We start from the raw sequence: 23056 nt of genomic DNA on the forward strand, positions 1-23056 counted from the left end.
GCCATATGGCCACAGTCCTGTGTGGCTGCAACTCAGCAAAAGTTCTGAGCGCCCTCCAAATCCCGAGTGTCCCCACACAGTTCCAGTCCAGTCCACCCTCCCTCTGCAGGAGCCCAAGGTGAGTGGCTGTGGCTTTTTTAGCCTCTGTCCCGGCTCTGCGCTGTGGAGCCGCCTGGGAGTGTAACCTGAGGGCGCTGCTCCCAGCTAAGGCCGCTGCTGTCTGTGGGCTCCCGGTCTCCCTCTCACACCTTCGCAGTTCTACCAGGATCGAGTCAGTGTCCCTGGTAATATGGTCCTCACAAGCTGCTTTTCTGTTGCTTTATCCCGTCTATATGTCTGTGTTTTAGTTGTAATTCCAATTTGGTCCTGGGAGACGGTCTGTGTAGCTTCCCTGCACTCCACTGCCATTTTGGAATCGCCTTAGGTACTTTCTTAAGTGACAATGCTTCTTCCTGAAAAAAAGTAGGTGAATACAAATCTAAATGAACAGAAAGTTAAGTTTTTGTGATTTTTTTACATTGAAGGCTTTATTTTGAGCATCTTTAAAAAAGTAATTTCTTTACTCATATTTCTCTCAAACTTCGCAGGTACATAGAAAATGCATCAGGAGATATCTTAAGACCTCTTGCTTTTTCCTTTTCTTGGATTCCTTTCTTAGAGATGAATTTCTAGAAGTCATTAGAAGGAGTGGGAAAGAACAAAAATCTCCTGAAACCAGTTGTGGTCCCTGCCCCATTCCAGCTATAAAGCCTCGCATAAATGTCATTGCATCTCTGTGGCCTGTGTCCTAGTTTGGAAAATATATGATGACCACCGATGGAGTTTTGTTTTATGTTTTGAGGAGAAGCACTACAATGAGTTAATGCGTGTAAAATGCTTACTCCATCGCCTGACACAAAGGAAGCATTGCCTATTTTTGTCATTACAGATTTACAGTGTAAGTTCTTTCGGACAACTGAAGAGTATTGTCGAATTGTTTTCTGAAAGGACTGTGCTGATTAATTCAGCCATGGCAACACTGCTGAAATGTTACCTCTGTTTGGATTGGCATGCCTTGGGATACTGGAAAGATTGAATGATGGTGTCCATAGGGTTGCATACTGATTTATCTTTGTTGCGAGATGCACTTTAGAGTGTTCAAATTGTTTTACTGTCCCCCGTGTTATCTGATCATCCCTACAACTCAGCACAGATGGTACTACCCACAGCCTACTGAAGAGAAAGGTAAAAGCAAACTTCTTAGACATCTGTTAAGTGGCTTGCCCAGAGTCACTTGGCTAGTGCCTGGCAGAGCTGGGGTTTGAACCACAAAGAAATTAGTTTTACTCTTGTGCACAACAATTCGCCAAAGGGGCACCTCCTGGCAAGGAAGGGTGACCCTCATATTAATAAATAAATAAAGCCTAACGTCTTCCTATAATGATTTCAAGCCCTTAGGAAAATATGATTTAAACATATTATAAGCTGTATTTGGGAGTCAGAATCTCTGATTTGGTCACGATTACCCCACTATTTCTGGTTCAGAAAGCTAGATGTATCAGAGTGCAAGCAGAAAAGGATGGCTCATTCAAATGAGAACATTTGAAGAGTGTTTCATTAAAAGACAGTCTGCAAAGGTGTCAGGGCAGTTACTTAAGGCAGCCAAGGGTGGCGCAGAGCCTCCGCTAGTTACAGAACCGTGGCCACTCCACACTGCAGGTGCACACGGGGCGGGAGACTGGGGTACCAGAGTCTTGGCAGAATATCTGCAAACAGAGACTACCTGACGAGGCGAGAACCAGACCAATGAAAAACCAAACCATCCTCCTCCCAGTGACTCCCATTGGCCAAACCAACTGGCTATCCAAAGGCAAGAGAGTTCTTCGATTCTGCCTATCAAAGTGAGCTTCTTGGAGTGTAGATAAAGGTGATGAGTGGACCTGGGGAGGCAGTCTGTCCAGTGCCGCAGTCCTCATATATTTAGACAGGCAAGATCTGGAAAGTGGGAAGGGCAAGAGTCTATTTTGTTTCAGACGGGGGCATCTGGCTAGAAAAGTTAAGAAGGCAATTCCGTGTACATGTCTCCGTCTCAGAGTCTGTAGTGGAGGTACAAAATACAGATTTGTTAGTGATGGTAACATCTTTGGAATGAACAGGATTGCCCAGGAAACAGTGAGTGTGAGGAGTACAGAAACATGGGCCTCAAACCCAGAGATTGATACTGTCACGAGAAGAGAGAATACTGTTGGAAGGAAATTCTCCTTGCCTCTGTCATGTTTCTGATGTCATGAGAGCAGAGACACCACTGTCTTTTCAAGGATGCTTGTATGGCAGACCACCTTGCACAATACAGGCGGCGTCTCTCTTCAGAGCAAAAGTTAGGCATGCTTACTGCGAGTATGAAAGACCAGGTTCCCTCAGCTCCTGGTTTCTCTCCTGTACTATGGCCCATTATGTCACGTGGTCCTCTTTCTGTCACCCTGTGTGAATTGGGAGTCGGGGAACCAGAGCCTGAAAATGCTAATGCTCTAACTACTACTACTATTCCTGTGAGACATTAAAGCCTTTGTCCCTGACCCTTGAGTCTCTTGTCTCCTGCCAACATCCAGAAACCCGTGGCAGGATAACTTATAGGCTTGCAGGTATGGTAAAACCTCAGACCTGTCACAGTTATTGACAAACGAGTCAAGACCTACAGGGGGTAAGACTCAACGATGCAAATTGTACTGGGGAGTAAGGGGCACCAAGATACATGGGTTATACAATGAAAGAAACTATCTCCACTTACTAGAGCTGCAGGGTTAAGCCGTGTTCTCAGGAAACATCAGTGTGTTAGTTTAGTTAAGGAAGTATTTGAACACTGGGATAAGGTTAGACGGAGGAATGATCAATGTGGATTAGGAGTTTCAGAGAGCACAAGGGACTTGTGAACATAAAAGGAGTTGGTGGTTGAGAAAGGGAAAAGTTAACATATGGGGGTGCGAGCTTGGCAAGTAAAGGGGGATCAGAGAGGCTCGTCCAGCGGGTAGTGTCAGGAAGGCTTTCTTCTGAGGATGTTCTGGAGGAAGGTGATCACTTGCGTTTATGAAGATTCAGGTGAGCTTTGGAAACGAAGCCTAGGGGCTAAATGGTCAGTGTTGGCAGTGGTGAGGTACATTCTGAACTTGGTCTTGCTAGTCTGTTTCTGACTGTGTGCTGGGAGGCATTGCCAGTGTTACAGTTTCTAGCCACACGGGAAATAATTATGTTTCTCTTTCATAATGACTACTTTTTTATAGATGAAGAAACAAGCTTAGGGAAGTTACATAACCTCCCCTGAGTCACAAGCATCATGCACGCAGAGGCAAAATCTCAACCCAGGTCTGTCTGCTACCAGCCTCCATGCTCCAGACTCTTGTTCTCGTGCAGTGGTTGGGCTGATCACAGGGGACACAGCAACGCCATCCCACGTTCGCTCCAAAACGCTGGGAGTTCGAAGGACTTTTCCCCAATTAAATCACATTGGCAATATGTTTTAAACTAAGTCTGGATTTGGAGATCTTGCATCAAGAACCTTCTTCGGTCCTGTTCTAGAGAGGTTTTCACTCTAATATCTCTTAATAACTTTTCTTCCACAAGTAGCAGGATGTGGCTACTCTGCAGGCAAATTATCCAGTGTGTTCTGACTGTTGACCTGTCAAAAGATTCAACCTTCTGGCTAGGAGTGGTTAAGACTTTTCCCTTGTCAGGATAGCTGTTCTATTTTTCTTAACACGGGTGGAATGTGACATTCCTAAGAAGTGCAAAACCTTCAGAAACTCTTATCTGAGAATCACATCAACTACATTCTCATCATTATGAATATTTTTAGGGCTCAATAGGAAGGAACCTATCTTTTTTTTTTTTTTTAGAGTGATTGTGACTAAATGGTCAGAAGGATAGGTGAAGAGGTACGTATATATCTGTATGTTTTAGTGTAAAATGAATCTTGACTTTGAAATAAAACTTTACTTGAATAACTTAGTGGAAACCTGTGGAAGCAATGATAAGTAGAGTCTTTGGCCACATAAGAACTCAGGTGAAGAAAATGATCCCATATATCAGGGTTTGGCATGTTGCTATTTTCTCTTAATCTCAGCCTACAATCATCTGGTCACCTGAATTAAACTCTCTATCTCAGCCGTCAGCTCTCCAGGGTGAAGGATTGTAACCTTTCTTTTCTACTCTTTTACGGAAGCTGCTTGCTTGTTATTTTCTTTTCCTTCCCAGGGTATTCATTCATTCTTTCACCCTTCATTAAACACTCATTTCCTGGATGCCCATTCCATGGCGGGCCCGGTTTGGGGTTCTGAGCCTACATAGCCATGTTTAAGGTCGCGACTTGCCTCTGGGGAGTTCAGCATATATATAAGGTATATCCCTTTATTTCCAGTCACTAGAATGAGATGCACAGTGCAAATGGAGCTAAACAACAGCTTTTTCTTTTTCTACGGGCTTTCATTGGACTGATGGTTCTGAGAAGTCCTTTCAAACCCTCCCGTGGGATGAATTCCCTTAGTCCTTTCTCTGCGTCTCAGGAGGCAAAGGGTCGTGGTGCCAGTGAGACGAACTCAGTCCAACCCCACAACATACCCACCTTGTGTCCTGGAGGGGACGTTGGACCCTGGGCGTCAGGAAACCCGCCTACAGGCCACAGCACTGTGTGCCGCTCTATGAATGCCCGGGATGCAGAATCACCTGTAAGACTCAAGATGAGGCGGGAGCGGAGCTGGGACACGAGGGAGCGTGGAAGGGTTCCATGTTTGTAGCCGGCACTTCTCTCTATTCGGGTGTCACACGCACCCTCAGTTCACTTACATGCAAATAAGTTCACCTCCTCTACTGCCTTCCTGCCTGTTTCCCTTGTTCTTAATCCCACTATTCTTCTTCCTGTTCCTGTTCGTTTCCTACTTTCTCCTTGTCTTCATACTCTTTTTTTCCTCCTCTTTTATTTTCATTAGCATCATGTGATCCTTCAAACCAACACAAAAGCCAAGAGAAAAAGAGTGATAGATCAAGTTATCCATCATGAACCACACAGTATTCTATTTGTGGCCAATTTCTTTTCACATATATTCCACACATTTTTTCCCTCACTACTGCCCAATTTAAAATAAACTTCAATGGTCATTTTGTTAAAATACTTAAGTATGCATCTCTAAGAGACAAGAGCTCTTAAAAACCTATAGCACAAACACACACACAAACAAAACCAACAGTTGCTTATTATCATCAACTATTCTCTCACTTTTCTCACGAATATGTTTATACTATTGGTCTGTTCACATGTGGATCTAAACAAAGTTCATTCACAACATTTTTTTGCTACAGCTAAGTCTTTTTTAATCTAAAAATGTTCTTTATTTTTACTTTTGCCAGTTATTTGTTAAAAGAGCTTGTTACAGTTTCCATAGAATTTCCCACTTTTGGATTTGGCTCTTTGCATCTCTGAAATGTTGATGTACATGTTTCCCTGTTTTCTGTATTTCCAGTAAATTAGTCTACAGATCCAGAAGGTTGATCAGGTTCAGGTCTCTCTCCCTTTCTCTCGCTCTCTCATGCACACGCACACACACACACACACACACACACACACACACTCACACTCTCATCAGACCATTTTCTAAAATTAGTTCCTTGCTAACATCTAAAGCAAAAGGAGGGGGTTTGCGGGTGTGGTGCAGAAGAAAGGAAAAGCCTGGGCAATGGTCCCAGTGCGTTGCCATGGCCTGGTCACTGCAAAGTGCCACCAGCCTTTCACGCATGGCTTGAGCAGCTGATGCTGATGAGGGCGCGGTCCTCACTTCAGCTGGTGTCTCAGTGCCTTTTAAGCAAAGTGCTTCATTAACACTCTGAAAGTTCCAGCTGAATACAACTCCTGGAATGGCATGAACAGAATTTTAGGGGCCAGACCTCATTTTATTTTTAAAATATTTTTATTGATTTTTGTTTTTTAGAGAGAGAGAGGAAGGGAGAGGGAGATTGAGAGAAACATTGATCGTTCCTCCTGCACACCCCCCACTGGGGATTGAGCCTGAAACCTGGGCATGTGTCCTTACCTGGAATCGAACCCACAACCTTTTGGTGTATGGATGACACCCAACCAACTGAGCCATACTGGCCAGGGCACAGAATCCCATTCTAAAGGGGTTTTGGCTGGAGAATGGGTTAAGAGGATAGACATCTTTAGCAGTATAATTTTTATTTAATATTGATTAAATTTTTATTTAATAAGTCAATTCTGGAAAGAATGCTTGACCGATGATTTTACAGGTTGCACAGAAGAAGCAACGAAAACTGTGTAAGTAGAAATTTAGCTGAAGAGATCAGAGGAGAGAAAAATCTGAGATAAATGGAAACTGAGTCAATGTATACGTTCTGTAAGAGAACACATCTTTTTCTTGTTGGTCATAGCACACTTTCTGGTGGGTTTCCGAAGCCTTGGTCTTACCTGTGTTCAGCTGGTTGTCACTGGCTACCTGAGACTGCTGTTGGTCCTGGTCAAGTCCTCGGAACACCTTCCACACTTTTGGGTCCCTTTGATCCTGTGCCCTCTGTACATGGTATGAAACCTCCCCACAGCCCGCCCTGCCCCTCCGCAGCCGTGTTTACCGTCTGCATGTGTCTTTACCTGTACTTCACCTGGACACTGAACACGGACTAGCAGCAGAAAACTCAGGCTTAAGTAACAATGAAATAGCTCTCCGGGAAGCGTCCTGCGTGGAAAATGGCTAGAAATGAGGGTTTGTGCTAGACATTGCTTTTCTCCCTCGACAGAACTATGTTTGCATTTAGATCAGAGAATTTGATGTGCATCCACTGCAGAGCATTAGGATGTGAAGAGTCAAGTTGCAACTACATTTTGGTCATCAAGGTAGAGCAGTGATTTTCAAGCGGTGTACTGTAAGAATTTTTTATTTATTTTTTCTTAGAGAGGAAGGGAGAGGGAGAGAGAGAGAGAACATTGATTGGCCGCCTCCTGCATGCCCCCCACTGGGGACTGGGCCCACAACCTGGGCATGTGCCCTGACCAGGAGTTGAACCGGTGACCTCTTGGTGCATGCATGGGTCGACGCTCATCCACTGAGCCACACTGGCCAGACTGTAAGAATTTTTAAAACATGCAATACCTGACTAGTTAGGAGCACTGACCTCTTTTCCCTTGGCTTGCCAAATAAAAGGAAATGACAACAGCCAACACAACAATAGCCGTCCAGTGTGAATGAATCAAAATGATAACCGATTTCTTTGTCAGATCTGCCAAAAAATGTATTTTTTGGTGTGCCACAGATTTTTAGTAATTAATTTCTGTGTGGCATGAGATGAACAAGGCTGCACATCGCTGAGGTAGAGGATCCGTCGGTAAGTCATCTGGCATTTTTGCTGTTTTCTTTGTTCGTTGGCCAGCCTTCTGCGATTGTCCGGGTGTTGACGTTTCCGCCGGAGGAGTGGTCAGGGAAGAAACCATCCGTTTCCTCCTTGCACTCGGGATAAGAGGATGTAAAAATCATGCCTAATGTGAATTGTGAGGTTATTTTTGTGTCTAAACTTAAGCTGAAAATAAAAAGAATTGAAGAGGGAAAAAATCCCAGTTCTCGCTTTCCGTGTGCTGACCTGGAAGGAAGCATCTATCCAAGTGGGTGGGATGCATCGTGCAGTGACAGAGCGGCAGGGAATGGATGGCCATGGCAACGCAGTCGTACCTGCCCACGAGTGTTGCGAAGGTTAAAAATTAAACTATGACAAGTGCTTTGCACAGCGCCCGGGGCACAGAAAATGTGCGTGAACGCAGGCTGTCCGCCACTCGTGGCTGTGACCCCGTCCTGCTTTCTGGGAGCTGCTGGTGCGCTGAACCCCCACGAGGCCTCCCCTGCAAAGAGGCACCACGGGGGCCTTTGACTCAGCCCAGGTCTTCAGCCTTTCCTTCCACTGCTACCCCTTCGGGCCACGGGGTGACTCTGAGGTTCTATAAATATGGTCACTGGAAAGATGACAACAAAGCAAATTTCTATAAACACAAAATCTCGTTTTACTATTAACATTCATCTGATAAAGATAAATGTATACCCAGGAGGCGAAAAAAGTTATCTAGGAAACTGAGTTATTTATTTTGTTTTTAAATATGTTTTTATTGATCTTTAGGGAGAGAGAGATAGAAAATCAATGAGAGAACATTGATTGGCCGCCTCCTGCATGCCCCTTACTGGGGATCAAGCCCACAACCCAGGCACATGCCCCAGCCGGGAATCGAACCGGCAGCCTCCTGGTGCATGGGGCGACGCTCACCCACGGAGCCACACCAGCCGGGCCTGACTTATTTACTTTAAATTATGGGAGGATAGTAGTAACATTTTCAGAAGGCTTGTCCAGTGACCATGGCATTCTTTAGAACCCTGCCACATTCCCTCACGCTCTGGATGGCCACCCTCTGGCCTTGCGTCCTCTCTACCCAGAATCTAGCAGTTTTGTCACAACCAAAATATGCCCTGACCTTATCTTCAAACCCCCTGTGGCATATTCTTCTCCTGTTTATTAGGGGTATTCATCATTGGCAATAGATCCAAGCATTAGTATCTTAGTTATATACAGTAACACTCAGGACTTCCACCTCAAGAACTATTTAAGAATGCGGCTTTATATCCAATAAAATGAAATTTCTTGAATGGAAGGTTTAAAAGCACAGTCAGCACAAGCATGCATCATTTCAGAGAGGTCTTCCCAAAGCACATAGCTTCAATTAATATATGAAATCCCAATAAAAGTCACAGATTTTCCCTCCTTGGCCGCACATGGTAAGCACGGGGCCAGTTCACATCTGCTGAAACATTCTGGTGTGTTTTCGCGTCTGAATTGGCAAACCTCTTCGATGTGTTTCCTGCCTGCCTCCCACCCTATCTCTTTCTTTTGGCTTCCCCATTGGAATCAGAATGTTAATCATTTCAAATTCACATTTTCTTACACTTCTATGCCTTCCACCCCTCCACCCCCAATAGTTACCTTATGCGTATCTACTCAGGCATATATTCTGGGAAAGCAGTATATTGAAATGGGCAAGTTACACAGGTCCTTCGAGGGAAATTCTCACCAGCCGCATGAACGCTAGATATCCTGGTAGTAGAAGTCGATGGATTATTCTTACATAGTGCAGTTGACAATGTATTCAACAGAGGTTAAAAGAGTGGACTCTTTGAGCAAAAAGAACAATAAAGCACAAAAAATCAAGAGACTTCAAAGGTAAGCTTCTTTGCATGCTGAAGCAAAAGAGAATGTTTTCGAGTTCACCTCATTTTATCCAAACCTCGGATTCCTTCCTGAGGAATATGATGGAAAGAAGGACCTTCACCCTGGGAGAGAATGTGACAACATCTCAGTTAATCTGAAATATCGAAAGAGCTATTAACTGAGAAGTGAAATTAGAGGAAAATGCATTCTGTGCTACTTCATCTATGTTGTGTGTGTGTGTGTGTGTGTGTGTGTGTGAATTTTCATTTAATTTTTATCCATCACTATTTATCCCCCCATACTCTTCCCAGCTCTCTCACCACCCACCTCCCACCCAAATCACCACACTTTAAAACTGCATTTCAGCCCTGGCCAAGTTGGCTCAGCAATTAGAGTGTTGGCCCGTGGACCAATGAGTTGCGGGTTTGATTCCAGTCAAGGGCCCCGGGTCGTACGGGAGGCAACCAGTCCATGTGGCTCTATCACAGTGATGTTTCTTTTTGTCTCTCTCTCCCTCCCTCCCACTTTATCTGATGATAATAAGAAAAATATCGTTGGATGAGGAATAAAAAAAAAACAAACTTCCAAAACTGCATTTCACTTTTTCCTTTTGGTTGGGGGCTGGGAGTGGGGCATACTTAATGTCAGTCCCTTAGGATGTTGTAAAGTGGTGCATGGATAAGAAGTGTAGTGTATCATAAACCTGGAAAATACTTTGCAAGTCACAGCTCAATTGCCTTTTTATCTCTCTAACACATTTTTATTCTGCTGTCATTTTTAAGAGGTGTGATTTCCGCAGGACCACAGAGTGACTAGAGTAACTGCAGGGTGTGTGTGTGTGTGTGTGTGTGTGTGTGTGTGTGTTGCTTTTCACGTAATTGAGTCCCTCTCTTTTTAAGAGCAAAGAAACTTTTCCAGGAGTTCCCCAGTAAACTCCTTTGTTCCTTCTCATTGGCTAGACTTGTGCACCAAGCCTGTTCCTGAATCAGCTCTTGGGAGGAGATTGGACTGGCTTAAGCAAGTCCGAACTGCCTCAGCGAGGCTCCAGAGAGGGCCAGAACCTCTGGCTCCCAGAGTAGGCCACCCGTGTCCATAGAACCCGAGTTCTGCTGGGGGGAGGGGTCGGTGGTAAATGAGCAACCAGAAACTCTGAAGGGGCGGAGTCATGTCTGCCACAGTAGGGGAAGTCAAGTTAAACTTCTAAAATTTTTACTAAGTAATTTATTTTAATCCTCATCCAAGGATATTTTCCCATTGATTTTTAGATAGAGTGAAAGGGAGGGAGGAAGAGAGAGAAAGTTCGACGTGAGAGAGGCACATTGATTGGCTGCCTCCCGCACAATGCTAAGAGAGCAGGGGATCAAACTGACAACGGAGGTGCATTCCTTTGACTGGGATTCGAACCTGTGACTCTTCAGTCCACGGGCTGATGCTCTAACTGCTGAACCAAACCAGCCACAGCAAGTTAAACTTCTTTTTTAAAAAAATGAACTGGCCACTTCTGATATAAGGGTACATTTTCTAGTCCTGGTAGCCCCAGAGACAAATGTATCCCTCAAGTCTCACTGTCTTTACTATGCTAAGGCACCTGTGACTCCAAGAGAGGAATCAAGCCCACAGTGTTTCACAAATAATAGACTAGTTCATTATTTAAAACACGGCCATTATTTTTCATGGCATTCTTTCGGGGATGAATGTCTTTATGAGTGCGCTTTAGAAACTGCTCTCCTGAATTATTAGTCTGAAACCATTTCATAGTCTATATTTTATGGTGGTCATCATGCCTGCAAGATTGCCTCTTTTGAGTACTATACATCATAAGAGAAATTTGTAACGTAGCAGGTTTTAAAATGAATATTGAAAAATGAACTGCCTTATAAAATAAGTGTAGTAAAATTTTCATGTAAGTGTCTGGGTGGTGGGTTCACTGGAAAGTTCTTTCAACCTTGCACTGTGTTTAAAATGGTTCATGACCGCTGAAAAATAATGAAACAACCACAACAAAACAATAGCTCTTCTGTATACGACAAAAAAAAAAAAAAAAAAAAAACAGTGACAAGATACATTGCAAAAAAAGACCGTGTTTATATTAGCAAAAATACATGCCATGCCTAGGCTAACTTCCTGAGAAACACTCCCAACCTGTGTGGGAATAACTTGAAAACACTACTGAGGGAAGCAAAGCCAGGCTTGAGCAAATGGCAGGACACAGGTCGAAGACTCATCTTCCTAACAATTTCTGTTCTAACCAAGTTTATTTATAAAGACAACATAGCCCCAACTAACGTACCATTAGGGTTTTTCTTTCTCTTACTAGATAAATGGTTGATAAAGCTTATTTGAGTAAATAAGTAAAAATAACCAGAAAAATTTGGGGAAAAATGAAAAAAATATGGTGGGTGAATAGTTATGGAGGAAGAGAAGCTTAATTGACCAGTTATTAAAATGTTATAAAAACCTTTATAAGTGAAACCTTTGCATTGGTACATGAATAGGCAAACCAAACAATGAAACAGCTTTAAAATTCTAAAACAGACCTAATTACATATGGACATTTTGTATATAATAAAGGCAGCATTTCAAATTAGTAAGAGAAGATAGATTGTTTTGTGTTATAACTGAATAATTATATGGAAAATATAAAATTTTTATTTATTTCTCATACCAGAATACATTTTAAATAAGTCAAAGATATAACATTTGAAAACACCATTTCTAGAAGAAAATATGGATCTTCTATATTCTGCGTGTGGGGACTCTTTTCCAATCATGATTGAAAATTCAGAATCAATAAGAAAAAAAAAACTGATAAATTAAAAAAAAATTGTTTTCATCTAATATAAAAAAAACAAAAACAAAAAACCTGCCCTGGCTGGTTTGGCTCAGCGATTATAGCATCACCCTGTGGACCAAAAAGTTGTGCGTTGAATTCCAGTCAAGGGCACATACCTGGGTTTGATCCCCAACTGGTTGTGCGGGAGGTAGCCAATCCATGTGTCTTTCTGACATCGATGTTTTTCTGTCTCTCCTTTTATCCTGCCCCCACCTCCCTCTCTCCCTTCCACTCTATCTAAAAATAAATGGAAAAATATCCTGGAGTGAGGATTGACCAAAAATAAATAAATGAATTAATTTAATTAAATAGACTACCTACAGTTAAAGAAAAATTATAAACTGGGAAAAATATTTGCAACTTAATCTCAAGGAAATAATATGTTTAATTAATAAAAAGCTTTTAAAAATGGAGGAGGAGTCCAGCCAGTGTAGCTCAGTGGTTGAGCGTTGGCCTGTGCACCAAGAGGTCACTGGTTCTATTCCCGGTCAGGGCACATGCCCAGGTTGTGGGCCCAGTCCCCAGTAGGGGGTGTGCAGGAGGCAGCCAATCAATGTTCTCTCTCATCAATGTTTCTATCTCTCTCTCCCTCTTCCTTCCGCTCTCTCTAAAATCATTAAAAGAAAAAAAAATTTTTTAAATAGAGGAGAAAATGACCAACAACTTTTACAACAATTGGCTAGATTATAGTCAGTTTGCAGGAAAAGAAATGCAATGGCCTTTTTTAGGGGAGACATTCAGCTTTCCCTGAAATAAAAAATAAAAAAATGAAAATACACTAGTAGCATTATTCACGTATCGGACTGATGAAAATCCACGTTTGACCATACGTTTGGGTGGTGAGTTGGTGGGGAAATTAACACTCGTCTCTTGCTTGCAGGAAAGCAAGATGGGACAAACGCATTAAAGAGGAATTTGCCAACGAATAGAGAAAATACATATGAATTTACTCTTCAACAAAGCAACCCCACTTCTCAGAATCTGTCACTGAAATATTCAGACAAAAAATGAACAGCACATATTCTCATAAGGCTGTTCATTACATTATACTTTTTAGATTGGTACACATGATTGTTACTCTAAAAATGTCACCTGCATTCTATGGAATAAAGTGAATGAATATTCATGATGGTGTCATTAAGAACAAGGGTTTTCTTGTGAAAGAGGGGGGTAGAGCTGTAAGAGTGTGGAGTGTCGAGGTTAGAAAACACCCTGTAGTCCTGATTTGAACTGGGAGTAGCAGTAGGAATTTATGGGAAATTTTATCTTTAAAAAAATCCTACTCTAAACATGCTAAAAGGCTTAAGTCAAGTAACAAGTGGTGAGCATAGGTTGATTTGGTATCTCAGTGAAATACTCCTAAAATACAGAAGCATCTGCCATACAAGACAGCGGTGTGTGCACTGAGAAGGGAACATGCAAACTCAAGTAAATTTGGGAAAGTATAAATTTTCTTGGAGATTATACTTTTATTATAAGATTAAAAGCTCAGAAAAACTCTGGCAAAGAAGTCTAAACTTACTTAACTGCCAGGAAACCTTTGTATCGCAGGAGAAGAGATTGGGGTTGCAGAATTCCAGATGTGTCTTCACCCACAGATGGGCCCCAGGAAACAATCCAGGGACTGGTGCTGGGAAAGGGGATGCAGCTGGGGGATAACTGTGGGTCGCAGGGGTACAAGAGGTCTGGAGAGCGTTGCTGGTACCTTGTACTGAGTGAGTGCATAATTTAATACAGCTGTTGTTTAGAATCCGCTAGATACTAACTGCTGTGTTCTGTGTTGGGAATATAAGGGGGAAAAGTGTGGGAGATAAAAGGTAGAGCATTAAAATATAGTGCTGTTATTAATTTTATAATAAAGATTTGAAGTGTTTTATGAAACCTTTCGTTGTGATCGAGGGGCTGAGTGTAGGCCACCCCTGGATGGTGCCGTGGAGAAGGAATTAAATTATGATGGGCAAAAGCAAGGGGAAGGACATTCTGGCAAAGTAAAGAGCATGAGCAAAGACTGTTTAACATTAGAGATCATGATGTATTTGGAAAAATTGCCATACCTGTCTGGAACAACAGTACAAACAAAAGTAGGAAAGCATGGGGCAGGGCCAGCGTAGTGAGAAGAACGTGGGCTTTGGGGTCTGACAAGCCTGAGTGGTCATCACTGATCTGCCAGTAAATGACCATGGAAAGATGCTTCCATCTCTCTAAGGCTCAGCTTTCCCATCAGGATAATGAGGATACATAATATTTCACTCACAAAGTGAGGGTGAAATACAAATAATATATGCAAAGGTTCCAACACTATGGAGTGGGGAGTACTTCATGTCAGTTCCTACTGTTACCGGGCAGATGAGGCTGAGCATCCTCAGTTGTCAGAGGAGAGGGTTTGGATTTTGTTTTGTAGGTAATGGAGAGCCATTGAGGAATTTGGAGCATGGGGGTGAGGTGCTGAGCTCTGTGGTAGGACAGATGGACACAGAGGATGAGTAGGTGAAGGGAGGCGGGCAGCATTGCATCCTGATGGGCGATGAGAAGCTCAAATATGGGGCATTGGCGCTGTGCCGAAACTTTTTGGTGTTTCGAGGTGGAATTGATGGAACTGGGCTATTTATTAGCTACATGTACATGGGAGTGGGGAGTGAGAGACAGGAAACAGTGAAAAACGACACCAGGTTTTCTAGCCTAAGTATCGAAGTTGCCAGTGATACCAGTGATTGAGACAGGCAACAAGGGAGGTGGAATGGGTACATGGAAGAAGGTCACAATTTGGTGTGGAATTTAGTTGGTTTTCCACCATTTTCCTTCTGGCCTCTCACCTTTCTAGAGTATGTGAGCTTTGATGATTTAAATGTAGCAGCCTGGCTTCTAATCCCAGTGTTCCCTCCATTCTCTGCGACCATCATATTTTGAATAGTGTATTGGCTGCTTCTAAAGTTTGTGCAACACTAATCGAAAAGGTTAGTGTGATGGGCTCCAAAGTCAGCTACTAAAAACCACCTGGCAGGGTAGTTGCACGTGGCTACGTGGCTTGCACTATCGTATCCCCTCAAGACGTCATTTGCTTCAAGCACAGTCAATAGTAAATACAAATTCAGAGATTATACTCAACACCAAAGTGCGTGTGTGTTTCTTGCTTTCATGTGCAGGACAGGAGAGAATCGGGAAAGATTCCAGCTATGAGCAGGAGGGGAAGGTTCAGTTCGTGATTGACGCCGTCTATGCCATGGCTCATGCCCTGCATCACATGAACAAGGACCTGTGTGCTGACTACCGGGGTGTCTGTCCAGAGATGGAGCAAGCAGGGGGCAAGAAGTTGCTGAAGTACATCCGCAATGTTAATTTCAACGGTGAGTCTCCAAACGTCCATGCTTTTAGGAGTCCTGTGTTGGCATTCGGCTTCATAAATTACATGTTGAATAACTGTTTACTCGAGCATGTGTCAAAACCTGGTTGATTACATAATTTCAAATGGAATCAATATGTGAATGAGTGAGTAGTGAGTGAATGAGTGAATGAAGGGAGGAATATTTAGGGATGATTTGACCTCCTTTCCTTAAAATAGGTTTTCATATTAAGTCAAATTCTTCCTCCGTGAATATAAGTGCAGAACTGTGGGGAAAAAAATTATTGTTTATTGTACACTATTTATAGAATTATTTTTATCTTCAGTCTTATAGTATTAACTCAAATACTGACTTCCAAAATTACTGGCATTCATTTTTTTTTTCTTCACCCTTTGCAGTGTGGTTCTGTTTTTAATTTGTTATATAGTCAGGTTTATTTATCACTGTATTGAATTTTGTTTTATACCGTGTGATGGTGAATTTTATGAGTTAACTTGACTAGGCAAAGTGGTGCTCAGGTAGCTGGTAAAACAGTATTTCTAGGTGTATCCACGAGGGTGTTTCTGGAAGGGATTAGCCTTGGACTTGGTGAACTGAGTAAAGCAGAGGGCTTTCCCAAGGTGGGTGGGCATCACCCAATCCCTCCAGGGCCTGAATAGACCCAGAAGGCAGAAGAAGGGCAAATTCACTCTCCTTCTGCTTGAGCTGAGACATCTTCTCCTCCCGCCCTCCAACCTGAGTGCTCCCTCTTCTCAGGCTTCGGACACAGATGGGGACTTAAGGTATAACTTTAATATGAGGGAACCTTACAACATCACTTCTGGGATCGTATTGCCAAAAATATATAGCCTCGATCTAATCACAAGGAAACAAGACAAATTCAATTTGATGGACACCTCACCAATTAACTGGCTAGTAGTACACTGCAGAAGTATTCCTGTCATGAGAAAGACAGATGGAGGAATTGTTCCAGACCGGAAGGGACTAAGGAGGCATTATTATTAAAAGCAATGTGGGAAAATTAATTGATCCTACACCAGAAAAAGGAAACTAGTGAGACAATGTAGAGATTTTAATAAAATTTGCAGATGAGTTTTAAATAGTATTTTATCAATATTAATTTTCTGGTTTAGATACTTAGATTAAAGTAAAAGGAAACCTTCTTGGTACTCTGCTTAAAAATAACAATCCATTTAAACCCACAATATTATATCAGTCTTCCAGGAGGTATCTCGTATTTGGAGGAAGAGGAACCACACCCAATTTGGGGATCAACAGTTTTCTAGTTTAGATGGAGACAAAATGACTATGTTTAAAACCAGAAAGTAGTTAACTATAAATAATCTTCTTTTTGGAGTTTCTTCCTGATTTTACAGAATCTCCTAAAATATATGATTAATTTTCCCAGAACCAAACACAGGTTAATTTCCTTATTTATCAAACACTAAATGGCATAAGTTGGGTCCAGTTTCGGGTCTTCTTAGATATGCATAACCATTCTTACACGGGGGCCCAGAATGAGCTTTCTGAGAGTGTTCTCAGTGTTCCTTGCCTCGTTCCTCCAGACAGGGCTTAGAGACTCATTTTGTCAAAATGACCTTTGTTCACAGCTGAGCCAGAGATGCCAAGTTTCCCATGAGACACAGGGCCTGTGTTTATCAAATGACTACTGTGTGCTGGAAACTGCTATGAACCTGTGTTGGCTTATCTAATATTTAAAACACCAACATGGCCCCGCCACTGTAGCTCAGTGGTTGAGCATCGACCCATGCACCAAGAGGTCACAGGTTCGATTCTCAGTCAGGGCACTTGCCCAGGTTGTGGGCCCGATCCCCAGTGCGGGGCATGCAGGAGGCGGCCAATCGATGTTCTCTCTCATTGATGCTTCTATCTCTCCCTCTCCCTTCCTTTCTCCTCAAATCAATAAAGAAAAAAATTTTTAATTAAAAAAAAATCACTAACATGGTATAGACACTATTATTGACCTTTTTAAAAAAGGTAAGGTAACTTCACAGAGAATTAAGAATGACGATATCAGACCCACACATGTAGGCAGTGATGGTGCTACCCGGTACCTCGGCACCGGACTCCCCGGGGTGGTGTCTGAGAGGAAGGACTGCCTGCTTCCTGCCGCTTGGGCTCCGAGTGGTGCTCTGCGGGAGGATACAGGCAGCATCCATGGCTTCTCTCTCTGCTCTCATTGCAGTCCTGACCCTGGGCTACGTAACCGCCTTTTCTCTGAGGATTTTCTTTTCTGCTATAAGGACAGCCAGGAGACCTCTGGGTCCTGGGGCACTGTGACATTTGTTTATGGAGGGGCTCAACCGTTTTGTAAAACACAGAAACTGATTTCCTTTACTCTGTTCATTATTTTTTTTAAATAATCTTTATTGTTGAGAGTATTACAGATGTTTCCCATTTTTCTCCCCATTGCTCCCCTCCACCTGGTTCCCACCTGTCTCAGGCATTCACACACTATTGTCTGTGTCCGTGGGCAATGCATATATGCATGTCAGTTCTTTGGTTAATCTCTTCCCTCCCTCCCTCCCGCTTCCCTTTGAGATTCCTCAGTCTGTTCGTGTTTCCGTGCCCCTGGTTCTATTTTATTCTGTGCTCGATTTAATTACTGCATTTTGTGTTACTTTAAGTGAGCAACTATTAGTGAAGAGCAACCTGACATTTTTCATGTATTCAGTTTCCTGATTTTTATAGAAAGAAATCAAATACTAGAGAGGAGAACATATTTGTCCAAGACTTCACAGCTAAGCCAATGATAGAGAGAGATCTAGAAACCAAGTCTCATTCTAGTCTGTTGTGAAAAATTTGGCCTTTCTTTAGCATGCTTTAGTGGGATTTTGATGTTTTTTGGTCTCGATAAGCCTAATTGTTCTCTTCTGTTACTTTAATACAAAATTTGCTGTACTCGTAGGAGTTTTGTTCCAGATCAATAGAGCACAGTTTAATAACTCTGACCCTCACACTTAGCAAAGCATCAATTTAGGAAACAGTAATAGAATGTCCTAAAAGCATTGCTACAGCTTCACCAAGTACTTAACCTCTTCTTATGAGGCACCCAGAGGAAGGATGACTAATTTTATCTTCCTCACTCCTGGCCATGTTTTTCTCTGCATCCCAGATGAATGCAGTGACCTGAGCCTACATTTGCTTTAGTTATATCTACACTGGCCCATCTAACCAGATGTCAATACTTGTAGATGTAAATTTAACAAATGCGTTGCCTGGGATACAAAATCTTAGAGAACTGCTATCTAACAATGTATTTGATCTGAGATGTATCTGTCCCTAGATTCACTAGCTTCCAGAAGGAAAATTGGGTTACAGTATATCTTGTAAAGATTGCATGGATTGCATAGATTGCCCGGGCAAGGGGAGCCAGTTGGTTGGAGTATCATCCTGTACACCGAAAGGCTGCAGGTTTGATTGCCAGTCAGGGCATATTCCTAGGTTGTGGGTTCCGTCTCGAGTCAAGGCACATACGGGAGGCAACCGGTGGATGTCTCTCTCTCACATCGATGTCTCTCTCTCTCTTTCTCTAAAATAAAACAACAACAACAAAACATATCCTTAGGTGAGGATTAAAAATAAAGATAACACATATGCATATGTGTTATTTTTGAAACAGGAAGTTAGCTTTCCTTCATCAAGAGGTGAACTCATGTTCCCTCCCCTTGAATTTGAGAGAACCTGTGACTCATGCAGGATTGACACCATGTGACTTCTAAGGCACACAGGGTAATAGGGCTCATGCATCATTCTCTAGGGACATTTGTATTGCAGACACAGCTTCTGTGTTGGGAGGAAGCCGAGAGGCCAAACAGACAGGCCACATGTGGGTGTTCTGAACACAGTCCCTGCCAAGGTCCCAGCTGACAGCTGGCATCCACTGTGAGGCATGTGGCCTTCAGCTGCCTAGCTGACATGAGTGGACCAGAGAGGTGCTGTCCCCAAGCCCTGCCCAAATTGCAAAATACAGGTTGTCATTGTTTGGAGCATAAAGTTTCAGGGTAGCTTGCTGAGCAGCTACCCCGAGTAGAATACAAATCAGCGTGATGTTTCTGAAATTTGTACATGGGGTGGTCAAATGAGAAGACGAAACTTGTAAATACACTGATGTGGAGGGCTGTTTGGTCATCATCTGAGCCATCAAGAGCCTTCTCTACCCAGGACGAAAGGACTTGATTCAGATACTCTGACCCAGTCGAGAAGATTTCATACTTGAGTACTTTCATCCTCTCAGTATCCCATCTTGTCAAGTGGCCCTGTTTCCTTGACATCTGTGTGCCTGCACCCCAGCCCTGGTATCTGCAGAAATGTTTGAACACATCTCCTTTGATAACTTCTTTCTCTTCTCTGGACTGCTTTGAGGTTTTTTTAAATAATATGGTGGGCAAAATTAGGTTTCAGTTGTGAGTACGTGAAAATAGAACCTATTCTTGTATTATTATTTGTACTTAAAAAAAAAACTGTTATTGATAGAGAGAGACATCAATTTGTTTTCCTCCTATTCATGCATTCATTGGTTACTTCTTGTATATGCCCTGACCATAAACTGAACCCTCAGTCTTGGCAAATGGGGACAACCCTCTCACCACATAAAATACTCAGCCAGGGCTAATTATTGCATTATTTATTTGTATTATGTAAACCTACTTTTGCTCACCCCTGTATAGACTTCATTGACCATCGTCCCCTTTTTTCTCTTTCAAGAAATTTAGGGATGCTGTTACAAACATGTTGTGGGGAAAAAAAACTGGAAATAATAATCTACTTGCTTTATAGAATCCATCAGAAAGGTCAAAGCCACATATGCTATTACAAGTCATCACTTAGATAAAGTATTCGGCTCCTCTGTCTTAATTTTTTAAACGCATGAACTTTAATGAGAACGGAAAGGGCATGACAAGAGCCATTTCGCCTCACAGAGACTGTAGGAGGGAGAACCATTAGATGGTGTGTCCCGTCCTGATGAACATTCAGCGGGTGAGCCTGAGATCCTCTGGAGCCCCGGGCCCCCAGTATTCTTCTCTCCTCTCAAAGACGATGACAAGCTCAAGTCATATTATTTAATGACTGGAAGCTGAACAATCACAGCACAGCACACCATAAATCCTAGTGCCCAATATGAAAGAAAAGGAAGGTGAGTATCTGAATCTTAATGTCTTCCTGTAAAATGATAGGATTATTTTCTTGCTGATAACATGTAAAATGTGGATTTAGTTTGTTCTTCTTATATACTTGGAAGTAGAAAGCCAGTATTAAAAACTTCTTTTTGTTAACTGTACTCTCTCTCTCTCTCTGGACTGGACAGTCTTCTGTTGATTCCTATAGAGAGAGGGGGCTGCAGAGGTCCCACTGGGAGACAGCGGAGGCTTTGTGGGCTATGGGGACAGTGTCCAGGAAGAACATAGATGGAACAAGTTGATAGGGCGCCTTTGGCCACACACAGATTCAGCCACTGACTGGAGCTGGAGAGACCAAACCTACATTGTCTCCTAGGTCAGTGTCCACTCCCACAGTGGGCTCTCGCCTGCCGTTTAGAAGACGAAATGTGTGCACAGGAGGAACTGAGATTAGATAGATGCCTGTCAGAGTCGGCTTTGGTGCAGGGTCAAGTCTGGATATCTGAAGGATGCCTTCTGGTCCTGAGAGATCAGCAAATGAAACAGTGATAGAAAGAAAAACTATGAAATATCATGACCCTCTATGGAGCACTTATTATGTAAAAGGCATGGAACTGTGCACTTTGTATATATTATTACATTTAATCCTTACTAAGGCTATAGATTAAATATCATTAGTGACAATCGGAGGTAGTGGGAGACTGGATCATGGAACTCCCAGTTTTAGGGGATTCCAAAGCCAGCCACTAAACTCTAGTCTGCTTAATTAGCTGAGTGGCCCCGGGGCACATGTCTTTCCCTCTCGGAACTGAAGCCCTTATCATAAAATTAGGATGGTCCATATTCTGTGTCCTCTGCTCTGTAGGAGTTCCCTGTGGCTACCCTAAGGAAGAACCATGAGTTTAATGGCTCGAACAGCACACACTTATGATAGCTCTGTAGTTCGGAGGAAAGTCGGACACACCGCTCACTGGGCTTTACTTAGGGTGAAGGCGGGGCTGGGTCCCTCTGGGCCGCAGGGAGAACTCAGCGCCTTCTCCAGCACTGGAGGCCACTGCGCTCTCTGGCTATGACCCCTGCCCGGGGTCACCCCCACCTCCTTTTTTGGTCCTCACACCTCCTTCCTCCTTCGACTCCTGTGCCCTCACTTCCGAGGACCATTCTGATTACACTGGGCCCACCTAGATTATCCAGGACAATCTCCCCCACCGAATGGTCTTATTTAATCACTGCAAAGTCCCTTTTGCCTGGATGGTAACATTCTTAGGTCCTGGAGATGAGGACATGGACGCATTTGGGGAGCCATTATTCATTGTGTTCTGTCCCTGTCTTCAGTGTGCAGATGCCCTGTATTCTGCACGTCGGACACCCCCCAGCAGGTGTCACTTTTAGCACAGGATCGCAGCATCACATGCCTCTCATTGGACCCTTCTGACTGCCTTCCTGTGCGGAGTGATCACGCGGTGGGCCCACTTCCACCATCGTGCCTGCTCCCTGCGCATTGGCAGCTTTTCCTACTGTATTTTTGTTGTTGTTAATCTTCACTTGAGGATATTTTTTCCATTGAATTTTAGAGGGAGTGGAAGGGAGGGAGTGGGGGAGAGAGAGAGAGAGACAGAGAGAAACATCAGTGTGAGAGAGAAACATTGATTGTTTGTGCCTCCCACATGTGCCTGGACCAGGGCCATGCCATGGCTGGTTTGGCTCAGTGGTTGGTATCGGCCCTCAGACTGAAGGGTAGTGGGTTCAATTCCCAGTCAAGGGCATGTACTCTGGTCGGGGTCATGGAGGAGGTAACCAATTGATCTCTCTCTCTCTCCCCCCTCCCCCTCCCTCCTTTTCTTTCCCTCCCTTCCTTCCACTCTCTCTAGGGTTCAATGGAAAAATATCCTCAGGTGAGGATTAACAATAACAAAAAATGGCCAGGGATTGAATCTGCAACCCAGGTACATGCCCTTGACTGGGAATTGAACCAGTGATCCTTCAGCACTGGCCTGGGCTTTTTCTACTGTTTTAATTATACTCTCTCCCTTTAATTAACCTGCTTTTGTTTTTTCTTTCATCCAGATCATTAATGTAAATGCCACATTGGCCCTGATTCTGCAGATGCTAATGACCATTAACCAGATGCAGAGCTCAGCCACCACCAGACTTAAACTGGCGATCAGAATTCACAATAGTGCTTCCTCCTCCTTTCCCAAAATAGCAAAATGAACTTCTGTTCCCAGTGATTCTTTCTCAGTTTGTAAACTGTCTGTATGCTTCCTTGTGAAAGACAGGAAACAGAGCATTGTTTTTCACAAGGAATATTGATCCTGTGTTAACGAAAGGCAGAGCGGAGATCAGTCACTCACCCTGAGACCACTGACATCTGTCCTGTTTCCAAGGGTCCCAGGGAGAGAAGTTGTACTCAGTTACCAAACTTGGAGATCGCTTTGTAACTGTTGCTGAAACTAACCAAACCTCACTAGTTTCATTCTCTGTATAGGATTTGTTGTTAATATGAGGGGACTTTTCAGTCA

General features: G+C 43.1%; 1 protein-coding gene across 2 annotated transcripts in view; it reads left to right on the top strand.

The window, feature by feature from the left end:
• The window catches only part of GRM7 (glutamate metabotropic receptor 7), an 842682-nt gene that overhangs the window by 546158 nt on the left and 273468 nt on the right, over nt 1-23056 (top strand). For both annotated transcript variants that reach the window (XM_036266781.1, XM_036266782.1), the window contains exon 6: nt 15196-15396. In XM_036266781.1, the coding sequence (XP_036122674.1) occupies nt 15196-15396 (201 nt within the window). The remainder of the gene's footprint in view (nt 1-15195; nt 15397-23056) is intronic.

The sequence above is a fragment of the Molossus molossus genome, unplaced genomic scaffold (assembly GCF_014108415.1).
Source record: "Molossus molossus isolate mMolMol1 unplaced genomic scaffold, mMolMol1.p scaffold_m16_p_18, whole genome shotgun sequence".
NCBI classification, from domain to species: Eukaryota; Metazoa; Chordata; class Mammalia; order Chiroptera; family Molossidae; genus Molossus; species Molossus molossus.